General features: G+C 37.8%; 1 protein-coding gene and 2 long non-coding RNA genes across 6 annotated transcripts in view; all 3 read right to left on the bottom strand.

The window, feature by feature from the left end:
* LOC145975553 (uncharacterized) overlaps positions 1-26,255 on the bottom strand; it is an 80,141-nt gene that overhangs the window by 41,080 nt on the left and 12,806 nt on the right. The gene's annotated exons all lie outside the window — the stretch shown is intronic.
* LOC145975551 (uncharacterized) lies at positions 4,651-7,503 on the bottom strand. Its single transcript, XM_083106109.1, has 2 exons — positions 7,442-7,503; positions 4,651-6,224 (listed from the first exon to the last, which is right to left on the bottom strand). The coding sequence occupies exon 2, from the start codon at positions 6,199-6,201 to the stop codon at positions 4,855-4,857; it is 1,347 nt and encodes a 448-aa protein (XP_082962235.1). The 5' UTR covers positions 6,202-6,224; positions 7,442-7,503; the 3' UTR covers positions 4,651-4,854.
* Positions 15,999-18,377, bottom strand: LOC145975579 (uncharacterized). Of its 2 annotated transcripts, none has more exons than XR_014440014.1 (3): positions 17,926-18,377; positions 16,845-17,219; positions 15,999-16,485 (listed from the first exon to the last, which is right to left on the bottom strand). It is a non-coding gene; the product is annotated as an uncharacterized LOC145975579 (long non-coding RNA). The 2 variants fall into 2 exon arrangements; XR_014440013.1 differs by having other exon boundaries at positions 16,002-16,482.

Genomic DNA, 26,255 nt, shown 5'->3' with positions numbered 1-26,255 from the left:
CGGTAAACCGAGAACTTAATGTCTCGGAACGGACGCCATATTAGCATATCCGCATCCAATCGTCGCCCACGTGGCAAGGGTGCCGTGGCGAATCGGCCCCGGGCTATGACATTGTCATTATTTCACTGACAGAACAAGCATGCGCGCGATTCTCCACGGGAAGTATTACTAACAAGAATGGGAAGGGCAGCGGACCGATCGCGAGAAAGAAAGACAGTTAGATAAAATGTTCGATTTAAATAAAAACGTGGATCGTTGATCCATACAAGGCCTTGTTTCATTATTTTATATCTCATTCGTTTTTCAATTCTAAATTTATTATTAATTGATTTATTTTATTAACTTATTTATTTACAAATTCTCAACAATTTTTTTTCTTATCTTAATAAATGTAAAATAAGCGATTATGATTCATAAAATAATCATTTAATATCAGTTTAAATTTAATAATTGTATTTATAATAACACAAAATATATATGTAAGATATAGTAAAGCTTTCGTCTCAAAAATCAGAGTCGTGGGAGAAAAATAAAAAAGTATATAAAGAAAAAGGATAAGAGCGGAGCAGAGAGAATTTTGCCACAGTATACAGTGCGAGAAAGAGAATAAGAGAAATGATGAAAAGAGCGAAGAGATGATGAGAGTCCTCAGAGACCCCTTCGTCGCTTTGTAAGGGATACAACTACCATCGTGGTCCGGGTGCTCCACGTTATTTATCTTTATGGACCTCGGGCAGAGGGTAAGTACACTTACTTCGGGGGTGGTGAAGGGGCGAGCTTAAGCCGAAACGAGGGCGGTAAGAGATTGTTTGTCGTATTGGCCGCGGTTTCGACGAGCTTAACGTTACCCGTTTAGGGGATTTCGCGGTAACTTTCTCTCAGAAGACAGAGACAGTTGTCTTTCTGAAAGAATCTTTGAGAAGTGTTCTTTTATTTCTATGAAAAAATAATATATATGCATATATGTACAATTTAACCAATTAAAAAATAAATTTATTTCAATATAAAATTTATCAATCAACTATATATGTCACGATATTTTATTATATTCAAAAATTTAAATATTATTAAGATATATATATAAAACTAACTATAAAAAGACATATTTTATATATATTTTGTATAATAAATATTTTACACATATATTATTTATAAATTTGACAACAAAATATTAATTCGAATATCAATAAAATACATAAATCAGTATTATTTTTTTATTAATTCGTTTTAAGACAATGTATTTTTTCCTAGATATATATTAAAAAATTAATATAATGCGTATAAACATATCAATAATAAAAATTATTTCTATAAAAAAGGTTTTCCTTTTATTTCTTATAAATAAATTTGAAAGAGATAGTCGTGCGTTATTTTACTTGAACATCGAATGAAATAACAATCGATTCGAATGTCAGGAGGAAGTCTCTGAGTAGCCAGAAATTAATCTATTGCCCTATAATCGGCTTTCGGTGATTTAGCACCGAGGAGACAAGACGAGAATGGACGATGTCTATAAAGCGAAGAGCTAGATCGATTTTGTATCTAAAAAGTCATTGCAAACCAACGCTATCGTAACCAAAATCAATTAACAAATCTTTTACAAAAAAGATAAAAGAAATTTTATTTATTTTCATTTTTTTGTACAAAACTATTTTTTTTAAATAGTGAAAATAAAAATAATAATATTACATATATATAAAATAATATTAAAAATATTTTTTATTTATATTAATATAAAAACGCTAATGTGTGTGTCTTATAAATATAATTGATAAATTTACGAATTAAACCGAATGTATAGAACCGATGTTAGATGAGGTTATAGAGGATACAAAAAGTTATAAGAGGATATAAAAAGTACGATATATGATTTATAATGTGTGTCACGGATATTCTTTTATTAATTAACAACGATCTGAATTACATACAGTGCTTATGTACAATGTGATATTTACAACGAAGTGCAACGTGATATCTTGTTAAAACAATTCTTATAAAAGAAAACAAAACTTCGATATCTATAAAAAGAGATCGATAATGTTCATTATACAGAATTATATATTACAATTAATCTTAGAACAACTTTGCATATATCGCCATATCTTAATATCTCAATATTACTATCAGTACGAGACAATTATTGAAGATAATATCGAATTCTTCATTAAATATCCATATGATTTCTTCTCTTCTTTAATATCAATATTGATACATCGACATTCATTTATATTTTTCTCATTTATAAATGCATTCTTTTTGGTATTAAAAGTTTCACTACGAATATTTACACACTACTGTGATTATTGCTGTACAGAATACTGCATAAACTATCTTAATGATTACGTCTCTTTTCTTAATTCTTATAAATAACTCTATTTAAAATCCTATTATATTAAATCGCAATGTGAATTATAATTGAACGATTAATTTCAGATCGGAGATAATAATATTATTTAATTAATTTTACAAACTTTTTGGAAATACTTGTGGATTACTTCCGTATGAATAAATTTCCTTTGGCTAGGTCAGAAAACGCGATGCGATAATTCACGTAATTTTCGGACAATATTAAGCCACTCGGCGACAGCTTAACCCTATGTTAAGCCGCACACCGTCGGCGGGGGTGAAACAAGAGCGCAGGAGGGGAGGGATGACGGTGAGGGCGGCTCTCGACGATGGTTGGAGGCCGGGCTGTATTTAAAACGCGAATGCGCGCCGGCCGATTCGCCGTTTGAAGTTAAATGGAGTGTAAATGGCAGATAACAAACCGGCACTGTTTCCGATTACGGCATTCATTGTTTCCTACCATTATGCGCGCTCCGACGGTTTGTGTGTGACGCGGGTTACGGCTTACGATCTATTTATTGCCACGCCGCCCTCACCTCCGTACACGTACGGCCGAAATGCGCTTTACACGCTTGCACCAACCCCCGCGACACGCAACCCCCTTCCGCACCCCCTGGCCACCTTCTCTTTCCTCCCCCTTTCCCTCTCCTCCCCTTCCCCCCTGCTATCATCATCGCATACGTAATCCACCGCCCGCCGTTTCACCTGCCTGCCGTTGTAAATACACGGCGAATATTTTACCTTCTACACCGTGAAAATGGAGTCGTTCGAATGGACCGTATGTAATTTGCGAGTGTATCGAAATACGACCGCGATTGTATTTTGCCTCTGACAATTTTAGCACGCTGTTTTTCCCCAAATATGCGTGATTTTAGAATACTTTATTGCTACAGTTGGTTTCATCTCCATAGTGTTTTTAGATCGAGAATCGTATCTTTTTGAAAACAATCGAATATTCTTATGTGAATAATTTAAATTGTTAGATCTATAAAAGCAGAGATAAAAATATCAGACATTCTATCGCTGCATTTTTATCTTACAAGTATAAAAACAATCGTAAGAAATCTGAACTAGATTTAAATGTTTGCAGATTTGAAATATATATGCACTTTGAAATATATGCTAGTGATACAAATACGAATTATGTAGACCATACGTACATCGTACATATTTGGAATTTTATATTTTTCTGAAAAAAGTCAAGATTATATGTTTTAAACTTTTAAATTATTCTATTCTCTTTGATATTCCTACCTTCTTTTCTCGAAAAATTCAAAAACTTTTAATTTTTAAGAAGTATAAAATTATGCTATATTTTTCATATGTAAATATTCGAATTGAATGTGATATTTAAAAAGTGATATCTTATTTATATATTAATTGTGCCTGCGCGCACAATAAATATGTTAATAAATACTTCATTTTCTGAAAATTTTGAATTTTTACGTTTCAAACTTTTAATTAATTTAATTATTATTTGTTTAGCGCAACCAGAATAATTATAATTAACTAATAATATTTTGTCAAGAACCAAAATACATATTGTTAATTTATTTACACATTTCACTCTTTTTCTCTCAAAGTATAATATATGAATAATTCTTATTTTACTTATTTCAAAGAGTGAAATTTATTTACAAATTGTTCCTACCTAATTAATATTGACTAGACAGGGAATGTCTTGATCGCAGTGCGTGAGTTAAACTAGAGTACATCAATCGACGTATTCGCAAATATTAATTTCTATATAGACATTAAATTTTTGTATCTTAGATCCGTATACAATGTAAGTGCCATAATAGTATATCTATACATGATGTCGCAGATTCATTGAGCCATCTTTTATCTATAAATTCTTTGTCCCCTTCTAAATTGATTTTTATTTAACAAGAATTTTTGTCACACTGTTAATTTTCTATATTAAGAATAAAAAAATTATATATTAAGAATCTGTAAATAATATATTCTCCAAGAATATAAATTTGTCGAAACAAAGTCCATTTAAAATTAAATAAAAAAATGACATTTTATCATATTTCATATCATGTATCATATTTGAATATTGCTGAAATTTAAGGGAACAACTCTTTTTAATCACTTATCATTTAAATGATTTGTCGACGCGACTTTTTTAGAATTAACTTTTTAATAAATATCTTATTAAAAATATATATATAGATAAAAAATAACTCAATAAAATCCGCACAACGTACATATATTCATGATGGAAGAAATGTGCAAAAATTTATTTAATCGCAACTATCGAGATGATAAGGTGAAAGATTAGATTTACATACTTCCGATACGTAGTTCAAAGTGTATTTTTCTTTCGCAAAAAGCGATACTTCAATCTTTTTCTCAATTGATAAAATGTAACGATAAACAATGACTTTGTCGTTTTTATTACCTAAGAATGTCACAGCTTACTGCTTCCCATTATCCATCGATTCAATTCTCAAAGGAATAGCCAGCCGTTAGAATCTCATCCTCGGTCGGCAATTTTCGTCGTCACTTACTGTGAACGGAAGTGGCCCTCCTCTTAACCTCGACCTGCTCGACGATACCGTCGCTCTCCTTATCCTGATGAGCAGTCATGTGTCTGGTGAGATGGTGCCTTTCGCGAAAACTCTCGTCACAGACGGGACACCTAAGCTTCTCTTCCCTCCTTCTCCTCGCCGCCTCGCTCGCGCTTTCGCTCTTGTGATGAGAGCGCATGTGGTAAACCAAGTCGGAGGTCATCCGGAACGATAGATTGCATTTGGCGCAGACGTTCTGCGCCGGCAAGGTCAGAGCGGCGAACGACGGCGGCAAAAGGCCGGCCACTCCAGCGGCCGTGGCCAGAAAACGCGGCCTGGCCAGAGCATCTGCCATTGGCGGGAAAACGGAGATGGGATTGTAGGAAAGATTAGGATAGACTGGCGGAAGATCCGGCCGGAAAGCAGGCACCTTCGGACTGGGCACCTTGGGCGGCTGAGGAATCTGCGGGATCTTCAGATTCTCCAACAATCCCGGCTGACCGGTCTCCGCTCCCACTGCCAGGAATGGATACGCCATCTTGGTGGGGAACGGTGCGTACTTGTAACTTGCCGCGCCGGCTAACGACACCACCGGTGGACTGACGCTGCTCTGGTAGCTCGCGCGGTCATCCGGCGATATCGAGGACCTGGGTGATGCCTGGCCGTCATCGTTGAAGCCATTTCGTTGTCCTATCAGGTTGACCTTCGTAAAGGCACTGCGTGATTCGCCGTGGCGATCGGTCACGCAGGGGATACCAGTCTCGTAGATCTTTGCGCAGGACAAGACCGAAGGATCTGCCGATTCTGGACAGGTGGTCAGCATAGATTGATGAGCGACGAAGGTAGGCGGACTCGGAGTCTTCTGAAGCCGACCGGTCGACGCGTACCTCCTTCCGTCGGTGTCCGGAGAAAGTCTTGGCAAGGTCGGCGTCAAGGTTCTCGGCGAAACGTAAGGTGGACTTAGTGAGTTCTCCGTGCATTGCAACAGTCTTCTTCTCTCCGAACCGCCGGAATCGTTGTCGTAGTGTTTGATGGTGAGATTCTGCGGTAGCCTGTCAGCATCCAGAACGTTATCAACAGAGATGTCATCTCGCGGACGCTCCTTTCGACTGGATATCAATCGCAACTTTTCGTTTTGACGACGTGCCAGGTTCTCGTCAGGCGCTACCAGGAAAGCGACGTCGAAGGAGCGCTTGCTAGCACGTTGAAGGGGATACGAGGCGTCGGGTGTGACATCGCTGATGGACGCGGGACACACCGACGTCAATGTCGTCGTGGCCGGCGTCGAGGTCGCGGGGGCGGCGCGGTCGATGCCACCCGTGCGATCTTCCATTGTCATCCTGCTCGCTCCGGATGATCGACCTGCGAAACAATGACGGAGGGTGGACAATGAGTGTAAACGTCGCATCGACGCAAAGTGATTGATCGCCAAAGATTCGATACACTTGGCCCAGCTGTCCTACATTCGAGAAGCATAAATCGGAATAAAGCAAGATTGGTATCATCAGAATAGCTGAGAAAAGGTAAAACATATTTCTTTATTTAAACGAAATGTAAAATAATAGAAATATTTTGTGCGATAAAATTTAAAAAGATGATCTTACAGTTGTCATAAAATAAATTTAATAAATATATTATAAATAAATAAAAAAATATATTTGATTGAAAATGAAATATCGAAGTAATACTCGATGGAAAATACGAGTTTTTCAGAAAATATATATCAATCTGAATGAACAATTTAACATTTAATTTTTTTATTTAATAATTCATAGTTTATTTATGACGAATAAAACACATCGCAATCATAAACTTTATTTTTTTTAAATATTAATATTCATGTTAAAAATTAATATACGATATTTATATATGCGACTTGCTATTTATATAAAATTATTATCACAGAAAAAGTTTTAGAAATTTCTTGTAATTGTAAAACAAAAAATGAGTATTCATATAAAGCATGTTAAAAAGAGATGGAGAGAGATTTTAAAAACGTAAAATCATATTTTATTATAGAACATTTTTTTATTTCTTTTATTTTACGATATGATACTACTTATTTCCATTATTTTAATTAGTCTTTAATTAATTTCTATCAAAAATTAATGCCATTTGAACATGTAAGAATATTAATTCATTCTCGAATTGAGATTATAAATTTTACTTGATTTAACCAAGATAAATCCGTGCCCTGTGCACAAATATTAGTTTCACAGAAAAATTAATTTTCTGTGAAACTGTCGCACAATCACCCGCATTTGACTCTTATAGCCTTTGATATCTTAATATTTGTATATTTACAAATTAGAGCCTTATCTTCTTAAATATTAATTCAATCATTTCAATATAAAGACATTAGTTCAATAATTAATCGACTATCCCATAATGACATTTCAAAGTAATACCACCTTAAATATTTAAAAATCAATAATTCAATAATCTAATCGAAAATATCTATGAAATATGTAAAAATTATTTGTCATGTAAAAAATTAATAATTTTTAAAAGTTTCAATGATTCGTATTCTATTATAGTACATACTATTATATAAGTACAGTAGAATAAAAATTATTTACCGGATTACGGTGGCAAATGTTCTTGCAAACACATACGGCTACACTAGCTGGATCACGTTTTCCATCCCTTAAGGTGGTTTCTTCGATCTTCTCTAAGACATTAGACCGCACTTTTTCTCACAAGGCTGTCTCGCCGAAACAGATCCTCGCGAGCACGCGAGCCCGCGATAAGCAACAAGAGGCGAAATCAACCCTTTAATGGACCCACCGATCCGGTGTACAGTCCGGGGTGCACTAAAGTGGCGAACACTCGGAGCCGTATCGGCTGCTCGCGTTAAAATGAGGGTGCCGTTCGCGCATCCCCCGTATTTAGGGGTAGCCGTCGCAGAGGGTAGCGCGATCGTGGCAGGTGGAGGCGCAACGAGGGTGGCACCGGCCAATGGGGATGTTCGCAACGTTATACGGGGGTGGAGCGTAGCAAAGGGGTGAACATATTCGCTCGTCGGGATGCGTCTGCTAACAGCATCCAGACCACGCCTACATATTTCAGGTTCGACACATGTGCCCGGGATTGTTGTCGTCGTCGTCGTCGTCGTTGTCGTCGTCGTCGTCGTCGTCGTCGACTCTTGCCACCCCCTCTCCCTTCGTCCGATTCTGCCTTACTCTCTCCGCGTTGCGCAACGCGTTCCGCAGAATTCCGCTTCGCCAGGGTGGCGAAGGGGATAGCAGGAGGAAGGGGGGGAATTGGTACGACCGGGGGCTGTAATTCAGCCTGACAAACGATCTTGAATATTTTTAACGCCCGCGTCCCGATCTCCGCTCCTTTTTTATGGCCGACTCATGGACTATATTGGACGTTCGGCAGACGACCCGGGTCTGTCGATGAAGCTACGATGACGATAGGGCGAATCCATTAGAGAAAAATTTTGGAAATTATTTCGCGAGAAACTTATCATTTATCGTAAATTGATTGACAAATAACTTTATACATATTTATATATTGTATTATTTCTGTTCATATCAATTATTTTTTTACAATTAACTTTACAATTAATTATAAGTAACGCGTTTTCGATTTCGTTCGAAATTTTTTTCGAATTATTTTTGACCATAAGTGTTTACATTATTATTTGGAGTTGCACAATTATCAAAACACAAACTATTGCAATATCATTTCATTTAATCGTTTTCATGAGATTCCGCAAGTAAACCTCGAAATAAGTCAAGACGGGTGGCATCGTAGTTTCATGTCGGAAAAATAACTCCCGATACAAGCGGATAAAGCGGGCAAAAACCCGCCACGGAGCCAATAGGTGATCAATCATACGCCGGTGATCTATTTTACCGGGCATGTGAGAGCCGTCGATTTCTTACGCGATTCCCGAGATCCCGGCAAATCCTACGGGGAAACGCCGCGAGGTTAAAGGACATTAACTTCTTGATTGAGTCGGCAAAAAGTTGTAATGACTTTTCGATTGGCGCTATCCCGTATCCGGCGCCGAGACTTGCGAACTAGCATTTACAGAAGAACGTCATCGTTTCTTGTATTTCTTATACAGGATACCTCAGGAACGCTGGGAGATTCTTTTCTTTTTTTTACTCACCGATATCGAAGATCGGAATAAGAAAAGTGGCAGTTACGTCTCGATACACAAAAATAAATTAAGAAGTTACCTTGTATTGAAAATTAAAAGATCCGACTGCACGCGAGCAATCTCGGTAATACTCGATAAAGTCGAACGGCGAGATGCTCCCTTGGCGATGATTCTTCGGCGATTCACGCGCGGAATAAATTAAACGATCTATCTGCCTCATGCGCAGCAGATAGCGCGACGCACGATACAGTCGACGGTCTAATCCTAATTCGGAGTCGTAAAGTCGCGGGGGGAATCATTACGACGACGTTACATGTGACACGCGTCGCACGACGGGGCGGCTATGAAACGTCTCTGTATCTTGGCACAACCATTCCTGGATTATGAACTATATTTATTGCCGATCATATACGGCGCCGTTCCCCGTGAAGTCGAAGAGATGGCGATATACCGATCTCTAGTTCCATTTTACACCCTTCTGCCTCGCTTTGCGTAAAACAGCGTTTTTGAGAAAAGACATTTTACTTTTTCATCCTCCTTTTCTTTCTTACAGAACGATATAATAAACGAAATGTCATAGAAAAGATGTGAAAGAAATGTACTCTGAATTTCGATGATTGTAAATTGACTTTACTTAAAAAAAGAGTGAAAACTTTAATTAATATTACTATTAATTATATTAATAATATATTATATTATAATTATATATTATATTAATTAATTACACATTATTAATAACAATAATATTAATGCTACCAAAATTCTAAAAACTATTGGAAAGTGATTAATTTAAATAATGATATCGCATATGATATCAATATTTTCATTTCGCGTCATATTTCCTTTTTCTACTATTTTATCCTACCCCCATTCTCACGAAACTGTAACGCGCAAACTGAAAATTCGTCTCACTTAGTTTACAATCTAAATCTCTCAAGTAGAAAAATACGTTGCGCGCGTGAGAATCGCACTTTGCCACCGTCTGCACATGTTATCCTGCAAATCGGCCAGAAAGAGGGCAAGTTTCGCGCCGCCTAATTCGACCAAGTTAAACGCACGAGCGGACGAGCCGACGGCGCCCGACACGTGGCAGACACGCGTGAGCTGTTAACACCGAACGTGGGTTCGTCCAAGGGCCGTTTAACGCCGACGTTCGGTGTCGCATAGGGCAGCGCTTTAACATAGACAGCATCCGTAGGTCCACGAACCGGACACCTTACATAATGCGTATACTTCGGCTCGATTGACTCCCGTATGAGAAAAGTTAATATGTCGAGAGCGAATGTTTCCACGTGATTGCGTATCTCGCGGATTGACGTGCAAGAATTATAAAAAAATTTAGAATTATTAGAATTAATTTAAAATAAAAAAAGGTATTGATAATTATTTATTAGAAATTTTATTTTATTTTTTATTTTTAAGAGAATAAATTTTATTTTTTATTTTCAAAAAAATAAGAAAAAAATATATTTAAAATCTTTCAATTGCTAATTAATTTATATCGATTAATTTTTATACAAATTTCTGTATAAAAGTTCGTGTATTCACATATATGTATTTATTTTTAAAAAATTGTAAAAATTCTGAAAATATTTTAATTGAGTGGAGAATATAATTTTTGAATCCCCCGTTTTTTAAAAGTATAACGGAAGTTTACTTCGTGCGTTATTTGAACTTGTTTTTTCGTGGTGTTTTATGCGATGCTTTGCGCTTCGCAAAGGGAGTAATGTCATCCACTTCTCGCATCGCTGACGCGGCTGCAAGTGCAGCGCGCGTTTCTGTCGGGGCCGCACGGTGATAAATATGCAGTCGATGCAGTTGATGAGAAAAGGTCGTTTATCAATCACCCATTAACGCAGCCCCGCCGAAAACCTGCTCGCTTTTGCGCCATATTTCACAGAATCATCGCGATTCCCTTCCGGCCGCTTTGGCCGCACGTTCGGTTTTCCATTAAAATTTACCATCCGTGTTGTTCAAAAGCAAGAAACGTGCAGAAGCAGAAATTTATATCAATACTCGATAACCATTCTATCAATAATTGAATATTATTAAAAATATCGTAATTATGTCTCTCGATTTTCTATTTTACAAGAATTTAAAAAGACATAATAATAAGAAAGTCAAAGATCTTTTTATAAATTAAAATTTTTCTGAGTCATTAGAATTCGAAATATCGCAAAACTCTGTAAATATTTAAATATCTAAAAAAAACATAAAATTCTGAAACTCGAACATTTAAGGCAACGTTAAACAGATTTTATGTGAATAATATATGTCTCTCTCTCGTCTCTAATTTAAAATTGTAATTTATTTCATCCTTTTGCAGATTTTTACGAAGCGAAATATACGAGGAATAAAAAAATACGGTGAGAGATGAGAAAAGGTTAGTGCTTCTTCAGGAATTCTTGAAACAGGGTGGCCTGACAAATTGAATGTGCGATAAGTTCAGAGGATTGTTGAAATAACTGGGCGTGGTGTACATACTCCCCGTGAGAGGAGAGAGATTGCCGAGATGAGTGCGGGAGATTCAGATTTTACGGACATTTAGGCGATTCCTTAACTTATAGGCGGGACTATGCATACCAAATGAATCGACTGTGCTATTTAAACAATCTCGTAATTTTGCCGTGTCAAAATTCTTGCGAAACGAAACCTCCATTAGAACAAATTGACATTATCGATAATTCATATAGCAAAAAAAAAATGGCCCTTCATATTTTAAAAATTTATCAAACCTTTAGTTGTACTTCATCTTGAACAATTAAGTTGATTAATTTTATCCTATAAATAAATTGCATTCGCGCAACGACGTCCTTTGGCAACGTCTTACCTACCGCATCAAAATTCTCAACGCCATTCTTCCCCCCACGCATCTTCCCCTATCTATCCGTCTATCTGTTCTACGAGAGAAGTTTGTCCCGCTCTTGTTGATATCGTTCCAGCGATATCGAGTCGCGCGCGCGTCCTCTCTCTCTCTTGCTCTCTGCGGTTGCTCCGGGGAATTTAATTCTATTCTATTCGAAGCAGAGCGCCTAAGATGCCACCTTCGGCTCTTATCTCTGTGCACACGGTGGGTTGCGCGTGGCGGTTGCTTATGTGTTACGTGAATACCTTACCTAAATGCCGCCGTCGCGGGAGAAACGTCCCTTGCGTGCCCGTTTCGCGAAGCAGCCATCCCCGGCCGGGGGAAGACGGGGGAAGGATGGGTGAGCAGAGTCGCGCGAGGGAGTCGACCGAGGAAAATTAATGCGACTTCCAGCCGGGCGCTATCGGACGCCGCTATCTCGCGCCTCGACCGCGCGCCGTAAACGTGAGCCGCCTAGACGAGAAGTTCCCGAATTTAAGCGACGAAGTCGCGCCGAAAGGGGTGCGCGCGATCCTGACTTTACGCGGATGGAGAACGCGGCGCGATATCTTTCTTCGAGCGTTTTCCTTGCCGAATGGTCGCGTCTGTTCTCAGAATAGTTCTCTCGCACGAGGAATTTAATTGGTTCGTCTACCTTTCGAATTTTGCAATTTTATAAATCACTTTACGTGTTTGGAAAGACTTGTTTTCAATTCAATTAATTTCTATAAGATATCGTTGAGATGCAGAATGTATAAAATATTCCGCTTACATCTGTTGTCAGAATACTACGTTTATCGCTGCTAAAACCGAGAGCATATAATGGAACGAAGAAATTAACGGGTAGATACTAAGCGGCTCGTTTATCATAAGGATGACTCGGTGGACCAGAGCGCCATGTGCTCTTAAGTGCGTTCTGTTAACGCCAGTTTAATTCGTATTGATGATGATAGAGAAAAGAGAGAGAAAAAGATGAGCGAACGTGTGTATCGACGAAATGTTTGACGCGTATTATTTATAATTTCACAATAAATCGCGATTTTTCTAATATACTAGAGGTTTCCTATTCATAATTAATAATTTAATAAAAGTGATATTACACAATTACAATAATTATATTTTATTAATAATTTTATTACTTTTCTCGTATTCGTTATATCTTTTTTATTTCTCAATTATTAATCGTAACAATAATTGAAATTTGCTATACTTTAAGCTAATCATTTTCTATTTGCAATCAAAATTCAAGCGATTGCCATAATAAATAAGAGTGAATAAATACTTTAAGAAGATTATTTATTGAAAACTACGAAAGATTCCCTTTTTCCTCGTTAGTATTTAACGCCAGGATGCAATATCCTTATGGTAATGTGGGTCAAAGTTCGCGAAGAGGACACGTGACAATCTTTGGTTGACAGTTTTACGATTATATTTGCCGAAATAGTTTAACCTGCTATCCGAAGGTCGATCGGTCGATCGGTCGGTCGGTTGGTCGGTCGGTTGATTCTTCCCTTCGACGACGGCCGAGAAGTCGGTTGTAGATAGGGTGGTTGGAGAAAGGTTGGTAGAGGAAGGTGAAGGAGGGAGTTATTAGAATGGTCCGGAAAAGATGGCGCGGAGTCGCTCCGTATTTTTATACTGTATGGCCGCTGCTTTGCATAATCCCGCACTTAGCTCGCTCTCGTCCCGAGATGCCGGCTCGCGCTATGCAGATCTCTCCACCGCTGAAAACCCGAACCTACCAAGCGTTTCGCCGTTCCGACGAATGATGGACGACGCCGGGAGACCCACCGAGGGATTCACTCTCGTGGCTCCTTTCCTCCTTTCCGCGAGGAGGACGCGTTTTAGCCGGAACGACTCGCCGAACGAATCGCGCGAATATTTTTTCACCACGTTTGCGTTTTTACGACGCGCGAGATATCAATACCTGTATTTCAATTTCTTTTTTATCCTTCAAAAATTGCATTTATTTACCATCGTTAAATACACAAGCTTATTTATGTCGAAATCTCGGAATAAAATATATATATAAAAGAATGTCATCGAGTTTTTAAATAATACGACTAACAATAGAAATCCTTTTACGAACTAGGTTTCTATAGAAGTGAAAATAGATAGCGAAAAGAGCTAGGGGAGAAAATGATAGAATAACTGTATTACACGATCAATAATTCAACTCTTTCTCTCTTTCGATTTCGTCTAAATTATATCAAATTTTCTGGGCACGACATTCAGATTCCATATCAAAAAGATCATTACTTTGAAGATTCGAAAAGAATAAACTAAAAAAGTCCCATCAACTTTAAAGTGGTTTAAAGCACTTATTTATGCCACGCAAAACGGATGGATTGAGATACATCATGAGACTTCCTGAACCAATGTCGCGGAACATTTGTCACGGCGTTCCGCTCGCTCCGAGGATCAACTGCGAGCTCTCCGGCTGCTCTCACGGACGGAGATGTCTCATTTGCACCGAGAAATCACATCTTTCCTTCACCGCCGCCGAGTCTCTCTATATCTACGTCACCCTGCCGTGAGAGAGAAAAAGAGAGAGAGAAAAACGGACCAAGAAAGAGAAAAAGAGAACGCGCAACGTCATCAATCTTAGCGCGAAAAGACCCAGGACGAGCTTGGCGTTGCTCCGGATCTCACAGATGCGACCTTGATTCTCTTCCGGCATTCCCTGGAGATACCAACATAGATTAAGTCTGGTCTCGCGAGTAATTTGTCCGAATCTTTCGATTCTCGGTCGGTTCTCGACATGCTTGATGCGTCGAAAACCAAACGAACACCTGTGCTCCTCCGTATTCAAGAAGAATCATGAGTTACAACGATGTGATTTTTACTCAATTGCGAGTCCTTACATTCTGAACTTTATATTTCGTATAGTATTTCTTATATACATGCATTTTTAGCAACAATTGTTCAAAGAATTCCCATTTGCATCGCGAAATAGAATAATTTGAGATGAGATTTTATTACTTCTTGGATAAAACAGTATATGAAAAAGTATTTTTATTCATTCTGATTAATTCTCGACTAATAATTTGACAAATTTTATAAATCTTTGATAAAATTCTATACATATATATATCAATATTTAGAAAATAAAATTTAATACAAGATACACATTTGTGGACCTTGAAAAGTATAATAGAAAGAATCACAAATGTGTACTTTACGTCGGAAATTGCAAAATACTCGCCGAGAAGTTGAGAAATAAGATAGAAACTAGATATCTCAAAAGTCGCTCGCATGATTTAACTTTGCGAAGAAACAAAGTTTCCAACTCAGATTGCAAGTCCTTTTCAAGGAAGTACAAGACGGAATCTTACGACAGAAACATGACATTAATAAAAATCAGAAATATCGTAGCCATATATTAGTTGGTCGATGAAACTTTAGAGCTAACTATAAACGGGATGTTATTGAAATTTTAACGTTCTAATCGAAACTTGACATCCCATTGACATTTCCTATACATTTTCTACGAATCTTCGTGAACCGAAATTTTTCTCGTTACATTTAGAGCGCATTTTATAATTGTGAAATATCGATACAACGCGAAACTATAATTCGATCAACACCGGTGAATAAATCTCGCGTTCGAGCGAACGCAGAGAGAACGTAATAGAGAATTTTCAGAGATTGCTCGCGACGGAACGCATGCATGATCGGTTGCTGGCACATATGCTCACTAGCGTACATACATATGTATGTATCTCGACGTGATGCGTGAAGAACATCACATACGTCACTCGCTTTTCCTGCGACGGTTAGGTCATGTCATGCATATTCCGCGAGCGAGAACAAATCGAACACTCGTACTCTCCTGACACTTCGATTGTTGTCGGATTTTATCTGCGTATTGTAAAAGTTCATTATCAGAACAATATGTTTTTGATTAAAACAATTTGAAAACAGTTAATAACTTCTGTGTGTAATCGATTTATTTTTTATATGTATAATTTTTTTCGTGATATTTGTATATATTATATAAGTATTTCATAAAATCGCATTAAAAAAATATTAATATTAATATTGAATTATTGCAACAGTATATATAAATAATTTATGTTTATCTTTATAAAAATAATTTATGTTTATAATTTATATTTATCTTTATAAAAATAATTTATGTTTATAATTTATATTTATTTTTATAAAAATTGTAGTATAAAATTTCTTTATAAAAATTTGCGATATAAAAATAAATGAAAAATTTTATATCTAAAGAATATTTTTTTAAATAATCAGAATACTTTTTTCTAAAGATAATACTTAGATAATACTTTTTTTGAAATACTAAAATGCAATTCATACAGTTAAAATATGGATTTTCTATTTTCTTGAAAATTAAAAACATGCACATAATACATTTATGTTCCTTTTTTAAACGGAGTTTTTTATTGTTGCATTCGAACATGAGTGAAAGTGATGAAGCCACCGCGTCCGTAGATCGTAAATTCGTAGAACATATTTCGCGAATGCATTTACGCCCGAGCATATGTACGAGATATCGGGTTTCGCTATCTCTTGATCCGCCGATTGTCCAGCGCCCCTAACAGCGCTGTCAGGACTGATCACGTTTGATCTTCGAGAGTCACCCTTGTCAACCTGATGTATCTTGCATCGATTTTTTTCGTATCGACATAACAGGTCTGCTAGTTTTTTAGCATATAAATATCGAGGTGTCAAAATATCTCGAAATCAAGATAAAAAGATAAAGATAAGATTAAAATTTGTCTAAAGAAATTAAATATATTTTCTAGTCAAGAATTTTTTTTTAAAATTTTTATTAAAGAATTTTTTAATGAAATTTAGATTAATAAAAATTTAGTAAAGTAAAAATTCCTTAAAATATAGAAACTTTCTCTGTCATTTTTCTCGATATTTATGTAAAAAGAAAGATTTCACAAATTTAATTATTATTCCTTATGTGCGTAGGTGAGATTACATTCTATTAAATTCTATTACATTCTATTAAAAAGTTTTATCCCGAGAATCTCATTTAATGGTTTACCGTCTGCGAAGACAAAGACGGCCACCAGTTGGTAGCTGCTTAGTTCTCGAAGGTTTACGTGCAGCATCCCGGAGGCAGCGAGTGCGACGAGTACTCGGTCACGGTGGATGCATCGGGCTTTCCAGGAGATGCTGGAGTATAAAATCTCCGGTTCGTTGCGGCGACCGCGTTACGAAAGGTACGTTGCCCCGGTGGAAGGGGAGGAGGAAAGGACACGGGTAGGGTTGAAATCCAGAACATACCTTAGTTGTCCGCTCGTAAAGCAACCCCGTATGCCTGAAAGTGCGTGCCGGAGCTGTCTCTTTCTCCGTTCCGTTCCGTCTCGGCGATGCCGCGAGTCTCTTTCTCTCTCTAGTTCTGTCTCTTCGTCTAGGTCTACGGCGAGTGTTTGTTAAACGAGGAGGAATATGCATGAGGTACGAGAGAGAACCGGCTGCGGAGTTATGCTACGGTGATCTTAACGGTGGACGCGACCTTAAATATGTATATGCGTCGTGCTGGAAACACGATAATCAGGGATTCGCAGTAACAAGAGCCAACATTAAGCGTTTGATATCGCTCCAAAACAATTCTGTTTAGGATATCGCGATACCGTTTTCACGTAAAAAACCTTTCTATGATATGATGATACTAAACTTTATTCGCGACAGAAAGGTATTTATAAATATTATTAGCTCTTTGATTATCGGATTCGAGTAGCAGATATAAAAATTGACATTTATGAAAATAGTAACATATAAGAAAATGCTCGCATCTTTCATAAGAGGAAAACAAGATTATCTCGGCCCTTAGAACAAACAGAGATTAAATCTATTAGATCATTCTAATCTTTGTTTGATAAATCACTTAACTTGCGTGCAGATTTACCGTAATCCTAAGATAGTTTTCCGGCGATGTTCAAGATAAAAGGGATATATATTTGATCCTACAGGTAAAACGTGACTGATCGTAGTATCTCGATCATGGATCACATGTTTACTACACAAAAGCAAGGGGGAGGAAGGGGGCGCGTGCCTCTTGCTGTGTGCGTCTGTCCAAGAACTCCGCAGCATATTCTCGTAAACATGCATCACGGGCGTACATGAGTATGCATATACGTAGGACATATGGTGGTTAGCACGGTCCTTGGGCCCCCATGAAGCGAAGAGGGCCTCGCTGAGACTTGTGGGGACAGGCTTTCACCCCTTGGCAGTACCACCACGGCCGCCTCCCTCTGCCCGAGAGTCCTCATGAGTTTTCAATGAGATTAGCGGCCCATCTGTGCCGAGACCGACCCCATCGTCATCATCGACCATGGACAAAGCTAGTCAACCTGCTCACTGCCCGTACGTTCTCCACGGGGGTCGCTACCGTTCTCTCCCCCTCTCCCGGGTATTCGATGTATGCACCGTACTTTGTGCACTTGCCGCACAAACTCATCTCCGAGCGTCTCCATCCGCATTGCGTGATGGTTATAGAAAATATCGGGTTTTTAGTCACCCAACGTCACTTAAAACCGTCAATGCTCACGTCTCCTGAATGTTGCCTAGCTTCGATACATCGTCTAGCATTTTTTTATTTTACAATGTATCGAGAATTTAAAAAGCATTTATTATCAATTTTCGAATCTAAATTATATATTTCGAATCTAATCAATTTTTAATTTTATAATAAAACATTTTTAATTTGTTTCGCTTTTCTTTATATATAAATGTGTTGATTACAATTTGCGATCGACTTTCCCAGAGATTTGATTTGACGTAATATTTATAATATATTTTAACATTTTTAATATTTTTTAAATTATATGAAAATTTTATCACAGGATTTATTATTCTATTATATTAAAATTTTGTTGCACAAGGAAGTTTAAAAAAATTGAATAAAAAAAGATTTTTTCCTTTCTACATGTCTTTAAAACTTCAGTTTTAAAAAAGATCTTGTATTTTTCATGATGTGAAATATCTAGTTAGAATGCATTCCAAATGTAATAGCAAGCATAGAGTAAAGCCGCAAAGCAGACCGATTAAGGAGCGAAATGGTATCGATCCCGCGTAAGGGGGGCACCGGGGGCTTTGGATCTGGGTCCATGGTAGCCCATATGGAGTCTGCCGAGCGCATATGTTGCGACAACGCCGCTAACGACCTGCCTTGGGCCTTCGTAATGCTAAACTGCGGTTCGATCCTCACCCCATGAAACTAAGTAACCATTCGATTGTCATTGGTAAATAGATAATCATGGTAGCGTCGACAAGTCGTCTTCCTGAAATATGCGAATTCCAATTTTCTACGCGCGATCTCGAATCACGGAATATTTTTAAAAATAATTTGCGATACATCACTTTTGTATCTACAAAGCAAAAGGGCATATGCAGCTCAGATTTTTTGTTATAAAATTCTACAAAGCTCCTGAAGCATAAAAAACTTTTGAGGTAAAAATAAATTAAATAAGAAGAAGCATAAATAAATAAATATAAAAATATTATGACAAAATACATTTATTTAAATATATGTAATTTATTGTAGATTCTTAATATCCCTCTCTATCTAAAAATAAACTATAAAAATAGTTCCATGTTTTTAGAAATACAAATTCTATAAAATTCAGATTTTTTATTCATCATCATAAATTCATTGCATTACTATTCAACTAACAATATATATAAACAATAATAAAAAAGAATAATACTGACATAAATATGTATACTTGTTGTTTATTTTTGTCTTTTAAATATCAAAAAAATTTCCATATTTTTTGTGCTTATCATTTATAAAAATTTCACTGTTTATTCTCTATTTGCCTTCGATATTTCATTCATATTACAGAGTAATGATGTCTAACGTTAACTGTTAAAATATTACGTGCGATATTTGACGTCGCAAGAAAGTAACCAAAGGGAGGCCCTAAACACTTTGGCCAAGCAAAACCCCGTGACAATCCTGCCAGCTATTCTCCCACCCCCGGTTTTTTTGCCAACCTGCAAGGCTAAACGAGTTACGTATTATGTCAGGGGATGGTCGCGCAAGTGGGGTGGACTACTCAATACCAGGTTGTATATTCTGGTCGTGCCATCTGGCGCGCTATTATACGAGTATTTTAATTTAATTAACTCAACGCGCGCATCGATCGATCGATATTATCGGCGCTCGCGCGCGGATTAAGCTTGTACGTGGTCCGCCGACGATTTCGAATCTGCCGTTTAATTAGGATTTCGGGCGTCGGTGCGAGCAACAGATTTTATGGAAACGAACCGCGTTTCTGGTGCGCCGAATCAGACTGTGGCGCAATCGTTTATTTCAATACTTTCCGCTGCTGCGCAAATCCCTCTCCCGTGCAATGATTTAATATTAGATAACAAATTTTAAATCGGCTCACATCGGCGCTTAATAAAATGGATTGACAGGACTTGCATATCACAAATATTGCAAAAGTTATATAGGATATATCAGATGCTTGAATATATTTCTATCGAGTCTCGATCGACAAATAAAATATTCTGTTCCAAGAAAAGCTAATTAATACGAGATAAGTTTTTTATATAACAATAAAAAATATTATTAATATATATATATTATATAAATTAAACATTTTTTTTCATAATATTATGTTAAATAGCAACATATCATAATTCGCAATGGCATTGTTTATTAGACAAAAATATCGCGAAAGGAAATTGCACTCCATGTCGATATCGACCACTCGACTTATAGGATTATATCGGAAGTACTGAATCTTTAGACAATCGATACTTTTACCTTGGCGCATTTATGGCATATTTGCGGCAACGCGAACATGGCTCTTTGTCATAGACGAGTGATTTTCGGATCGCGGCGGTAGCGTGGCCCTGATAGTTGAAGAGAGTCGGTGCGCTATTGTGCTTCTCTCGGGGTCATTGTAAGCGACTGTACCCTCATCTCCACGCTGTACAGTGCACTTCCCCTACTCGTGCATCTGTCCTCAATCAGCGGCCTACGAAAATGGGATATACACGTTCTCGTCGGCGTGAAACTATTGACCTACCCTGCATGCGAGAGAGCATTCCAGAGAGAGTCACCATCACCGTCGCGATAGGCGAGCGATAAATAAAGATCAATGAGTGACAGGACAGCGTTGTGATTTACAGCTTTCAATAACTAACAAATATTTTTCGCACATTGAAGAAACGAGAAAAGAAAGATGAAAAATATTTTTGCAAACGTGATGAGTGTTCTTGCAAAGAAAATAAATTTTTTCGCCCTGTTTTATATATATTTACATATTTTATCTAATAAATGAAAAGTGTAGATCGATAGAAGAAAGAATCACACCAAATTTGTTTGAATGGAAAACTGCTGGATTTAAGGAGAATTTGCTGATGAGATTCTTGTGGGGCCAAAAACATCCCCGCCGTAGATATTAAAGACCAGGGACAAACCAGGGGACGACATGGTACTCGCGAAAGAATGGAACGCACTTAACTCGGGACTGCTTAAACAGTTGTTTGATCGGCATTATGTATTAGCGGAGAGGAAAGCAGAAAAGAGAGAGCATGTGGCTGGTGCCACCGCTTATTAATGACGCGATGTCATCGAGAATACATTCGTTGATGAATTTTTGATTCGTGTAGACGAGGAAAGTGCCTAAAAAAATTAATTTTCTTAAATCCAAGATTCTAGGATTTATTTACTCAATATATATAAGAATTATCAATCAGAAATAAAATAAAAATTAGATGCAAAAATCAAGCAGTATAAGTTGCAAAATGATATACGAAGATAAGAATATAACAATGTATAATTGAAACTATTGATAATTGAAACTTTACAAAATGCTGGAGAATATGAGCTAAGAAACCAACCGAGAGACCGTTTCTACGCGACGTTATTGTCGAGTATTCGCGAACGCCGCGACCAGGTATAATATTCCGGATATTAAATCGCTTTTAAATCGGCTTAGCGTTAACTAGTGGCACTTTAAGCTGCCCGGTGAAATGATTATCAGGGCTTCCCACTTCGTCGAGAGCTGGCTAGCTGTTATCGCCCGTTGATTAATTGTTATGCAATATGACGTCACACACGCCTATCCGGCCTACCCGGATTAGAATCCCGCGATGGAGCATCGCACGGTGGCGAACGCCAGCCCCGGGGGCCCGCCTATGCGCATCTCCCTCTGTACGGAGTATGTCATGAACAGCATCTCTCTCGTTTACGCCGCGTGTTGTGTGTTGTGTATGTATACGTGTGTATATACATACTCTCTGCGTGCTCTCTCGCCGCACATCGCACAGGCGGTTACAACACCGAAGGGAGCGGCGCGAAGTTTCCGGCTAATCCTACGAATTTGAGCCAGCCGAACATAGGATGCTGATGAATATTGATACCGCCGACTCGACGGACCATCTCGCACCTATACACAGATCGGGAGCACGCGAGCGAGAAGCCTATTCGCCTCGGCTCTTCTCGCCCACGTTCCGCGCAAGGGTGAGAAATGCAAGATGTTCTCTCTCTATCTCTGTCTCTTTATTCCGGCGGCAATCTCTGCAGCTGCATGCGGAAGACGCATCCTGTGAATGGTGTTCGATAAGAGAGGGATTAGGAAGATGATCCTCTTTCAACACTAGAAGAATTCCTAATACTCGCGATATCCAAATTTCGCAATGAATTATTACCTGTCGGAAACTTCTAACTTATGAAAACTATGAGAAATTATATTATAAAAATAATCGAAAAAATGAAACGAAAAAAATTTATTACTTTTTAGAGACAAGATTCAACCTCAATCTTTTACAAGCAAATGAGAGTAGACCGTTCTTAAGAATCTTTAGTTTTGCGACACGTCACGTTTAGTTCTAAAAAGCGAAAAGCTGACGGCTCATGGCTCGATGCTCCTCGGTAACCTTGCACCATTATTTCCCTAAATAAAAGAAACCATAAATCGCGGGTGCACAGGCCCGTGGTGGAGCCATGCCACGGCTCCATTATATCTTTCACGATGAACGGTGCCCTTCTTCGTCGGCCATTATGCCACGGAGATAGTAAGGAAGCAGCCACCCCTTTATCTCGGTAGACTCTGTGGTAAGAGTAATGCGCGGAAATCAAGGGTTAATTCCTCGGCGTCGTAAAGCATTTTATCTGCCTCCGGTGGTGCCGCCGGAACGAGAAATATTCAAATATGGCGATGGATGGTAGATCATAGTCACGTCGATCGAATGCTAATGATATCTATCGTTTTTCTTGTTCGCTTTTATATATTTATATCGATAATTATTATAAATGATGTAAATTAATATGTAATTTTGAAGATTGTGCATAAACTGTGTGTAACACTTTTTCTGATGCTATAATATTTAGATAGATTGAATATTTTGATAAATTTTTTATCATATACTTTTTCGTATTTTTTTTTAATATATAGCATGTTCTTTCACAAATGTATAATTATTTTTAAAAATTAAATATTCACATATTCTAAGAATGAATATAATAAATTATCTCCGGTGTTAGAAACTAGGTACGTAATAAATTATTCGAAAAAAAAACAAAAGTTTAAAGAATTTCGGAAGAGAAAGAGAGTCACTTGTACTGCGCGGGAACGCGTACAATGTGTATGTGTGCGAACATTCTACGTGGAGGACCTTTCGGACCTCTAACACCTGATCCCTACTAAAGATCCTATCGGGAAAATTGGATTCAGTGTCAGGGTGACCGCTGAAACGTATAAGCAGCTCGTAAAATACTTTTTAGCGCACGAGCGCCTCCACGTCAGGGGATTAAGCTTTATGGTTAGATAAGGATCCTGGATTCGGTTCCGTGCTCTTCGCGCCCGCTGGGTTTCTATCCCCCGAAAAATAATAACCGCGACAACGATCTCTCGAGCAGTCCGAACGAATATTTCGCGAATCAGAATCCGTCCTTCTTCTCTCGTCGCCGCCCCTTCCATCTTTTTTCCTGCACGAGAAATCTCCCGCAATATTCTGAACTCGACGCATCTTCTGAAAATTAATGCGAATTGATCGCGCGAAGTTGAACGCGACGATCCGAAAAGTACGATTTGATCGAGCAAGTGTCGAATTTGATCTTAATCTTCCATCTGTATTAAATTTTGGTATTAATAAGATTGAAAATATTCATATAATTTCATCAGTATATATAAAATCAGAAAAAACGTTTTGAGATATTTCGTGTATAAAATTAATTTTCAATGATAAAAAAAATTAATAATCATCTAATTATGAAGATTATATTTTTGAAATGCAAAACATCATTATATGTTTAAAATTTTAATCAATTGTGAATTCGTCAATAAATTTGTAATAGATATCTTTTGTCATTGAAAAATCTTTAGGTTGCCTCGTTCAACCAGCAATTTCAATAACTCGATTTTATATCGGAGTAGAAAGAGGACTAGATTGCTACATTTAACGCTTCTTTGTAGCATCGTCACGAGGGCATCTTCAATATTTTCTCATGGAGTGAAATATCGTCCCGAAAGTCATTCTTCTCCGGGCAATGGGGCCAATTCGGGTCAGCGAATTGCCTTATTGACGGGCAGGCTGGACGGCCGGAGGGACTTTCAGTGTCTCAGATGGAACGCAAAATCGAGTTACGGCCAACGCCATCGTCGTCGTTGCAATAAGTGACGCAGGCGATGTGTCGAGACGATATATGGCTATTACATCTAACAATAAGTATGATTCGCACGCTGCCCTTTGCGATCGAATAAATCGATCGATCGAATCGTTCAAAATTTCATTTATCATTCTTGTTGCCTGAGACACAATTTTGCAAGATTTCGATAAGAATAAAATCCCTATCCGAATGTCACTTTTTAAGGATTTGTCTAGAATTGTCTAGAATCTAATAAGATTTAGCTAGCATCTTAATATTCTATATATGATATGAATTAAAATGCACAATTATAAATACATTTTGTATTAATTATATTGTTTAATTGCCTATAAAATTAAAAGTTACTTATGCATTTTATCGATTTGAAAGTTCCTTCTAAAAATTTTTTGTCTTAAAATAGGAATTCTGTCATAAAACTTTATGCCAGTAGCGAATCAACCTGTATACTTGCTCGACTATCCGATTGTAGCCAGTCGTATCAACGAATCGACAATAAGAGGGCGACAAAAATGAAATTGAGAAGCCGGGCGAGCACGTTGGCCGATAAAATGCTGTCGGGATGACACTTGGGTCTCTCGATAACGTAAAAAAGTGCCCTCGAGGGGTGGCGACAAGGGGGAAGGAGGGGCTGGCGCTGTATAAGACACGGCGACGTTTATTCGGTCGGACAGGAGCCGAGTGACCGAGTCAAGTAGAACGTACAGCTTGGTCACAGTCCGTTTGATCTAATAAAACGGAGCAGGATCCTGCTATCCTTCTCCAATTTTCCCGACACCGTGCGTAAGCGATCTCACAAGAACGCCATCCGATTTCGTTAAAACTCGCGTTTATTTCGTATAATGTCATAATGTTGGTCAACATCATATGACATATTGACTTGCCTTGTTCATATATATGAATATAAAAACTAGTAAAATATAGAAAAATAAAGTTATACTACTACCGTATATATCAATGTAATCCTTTAATCAATTTAAAGTCGTATTCTCTCAAATACAAATAAATATAATTAAATCTCGAGTTGTAAAATTTTGTTAAATAAAAGTTCAGTTGATATTAATTAAAGAATATAATTCTGTTGCCAACTAGTGTATCTCTCAAGTTTAGTTCGCGAAGAGTTTCTTATTTAAGAAACATATTAAAGTTTCAATTTTATAATATAACATTGTTAAAATTATTATAGATTAATTCTCTTATAAAATAAAAAAATTTTGAAATATAAAATTTTTGCCAGAGTTTTTAATACATAATAATATTTTAATATAATTCACAACATTAACATCGACGCCAATTGATTCAAGATACACGTACAATGTTGATTCTCTGAAAAAATGCAATATGTTATATTTCATTTATAGTTGAAGCAGCACTTTGCAATACCGGAAACGCTCAACATGACGCACAAGATCGTCTCTTGTCGCGCTGCAACGATTTTTTTCCTCCTCGTCAGCGTGCTGTCCGATATAATCCGCGCTTGATCAGATTAAACGTTGCACGTTGCAAGAGGGGGTGAAAGAGAATGAGAGAGAGAGAAAGAGAGATGAAGGGAGACGGAGAGATAGAGGCGGAGGCAGTCACGAGGGTGTGGCGGTTTGCTAGAAACCACCGCGCCGCAACCATCGCCATCGCCACGACTACCGTGTCACCGGATGAAAGAGGCTCAAACTCACCGCGCCGTAAAATAACATTGTCCCGCGATACGGAGCACGAGGTAGCGGGCAGGGGGTGAGACGACGGCGGTGACGAAAGGGATGGACCGGGCGAGAGAGAGCGCGGCCGAGCGAGCGGCGCTTCTTTATTTCCTCTCTTCACCGAACTCTCTCT

The sequence above is a fragment of the Camponotus vicinus genome, unplaced genomic scaffold (assembly GCF_025532165.1).
Source record: "Camponotus vicinus isolate PSW18456_S1 unplaced genomic scaffold, iyCamVici1.0 SCAF_8, whole genome shotgun sequence".
Lineage (NCBI taxonomy): Eukaryota > Metazoa > Arthropoda > Insecta > Hymenoptera > Formicidae > Camponotus > Camponotus vicinus.
This window is presented reverse-complemented; position numbering and strand designations above follow the sequence as displayed.

Excerpts from the sequence above, each read along its gene's own strand:
- LOC145975551 (XM_083106109.1), bottom strand. The coding sequence starts at position 6,201 with ATGACAATGGAAGATCGCACGGGTGGCATCGACCGCGCCGCCCCCGCG.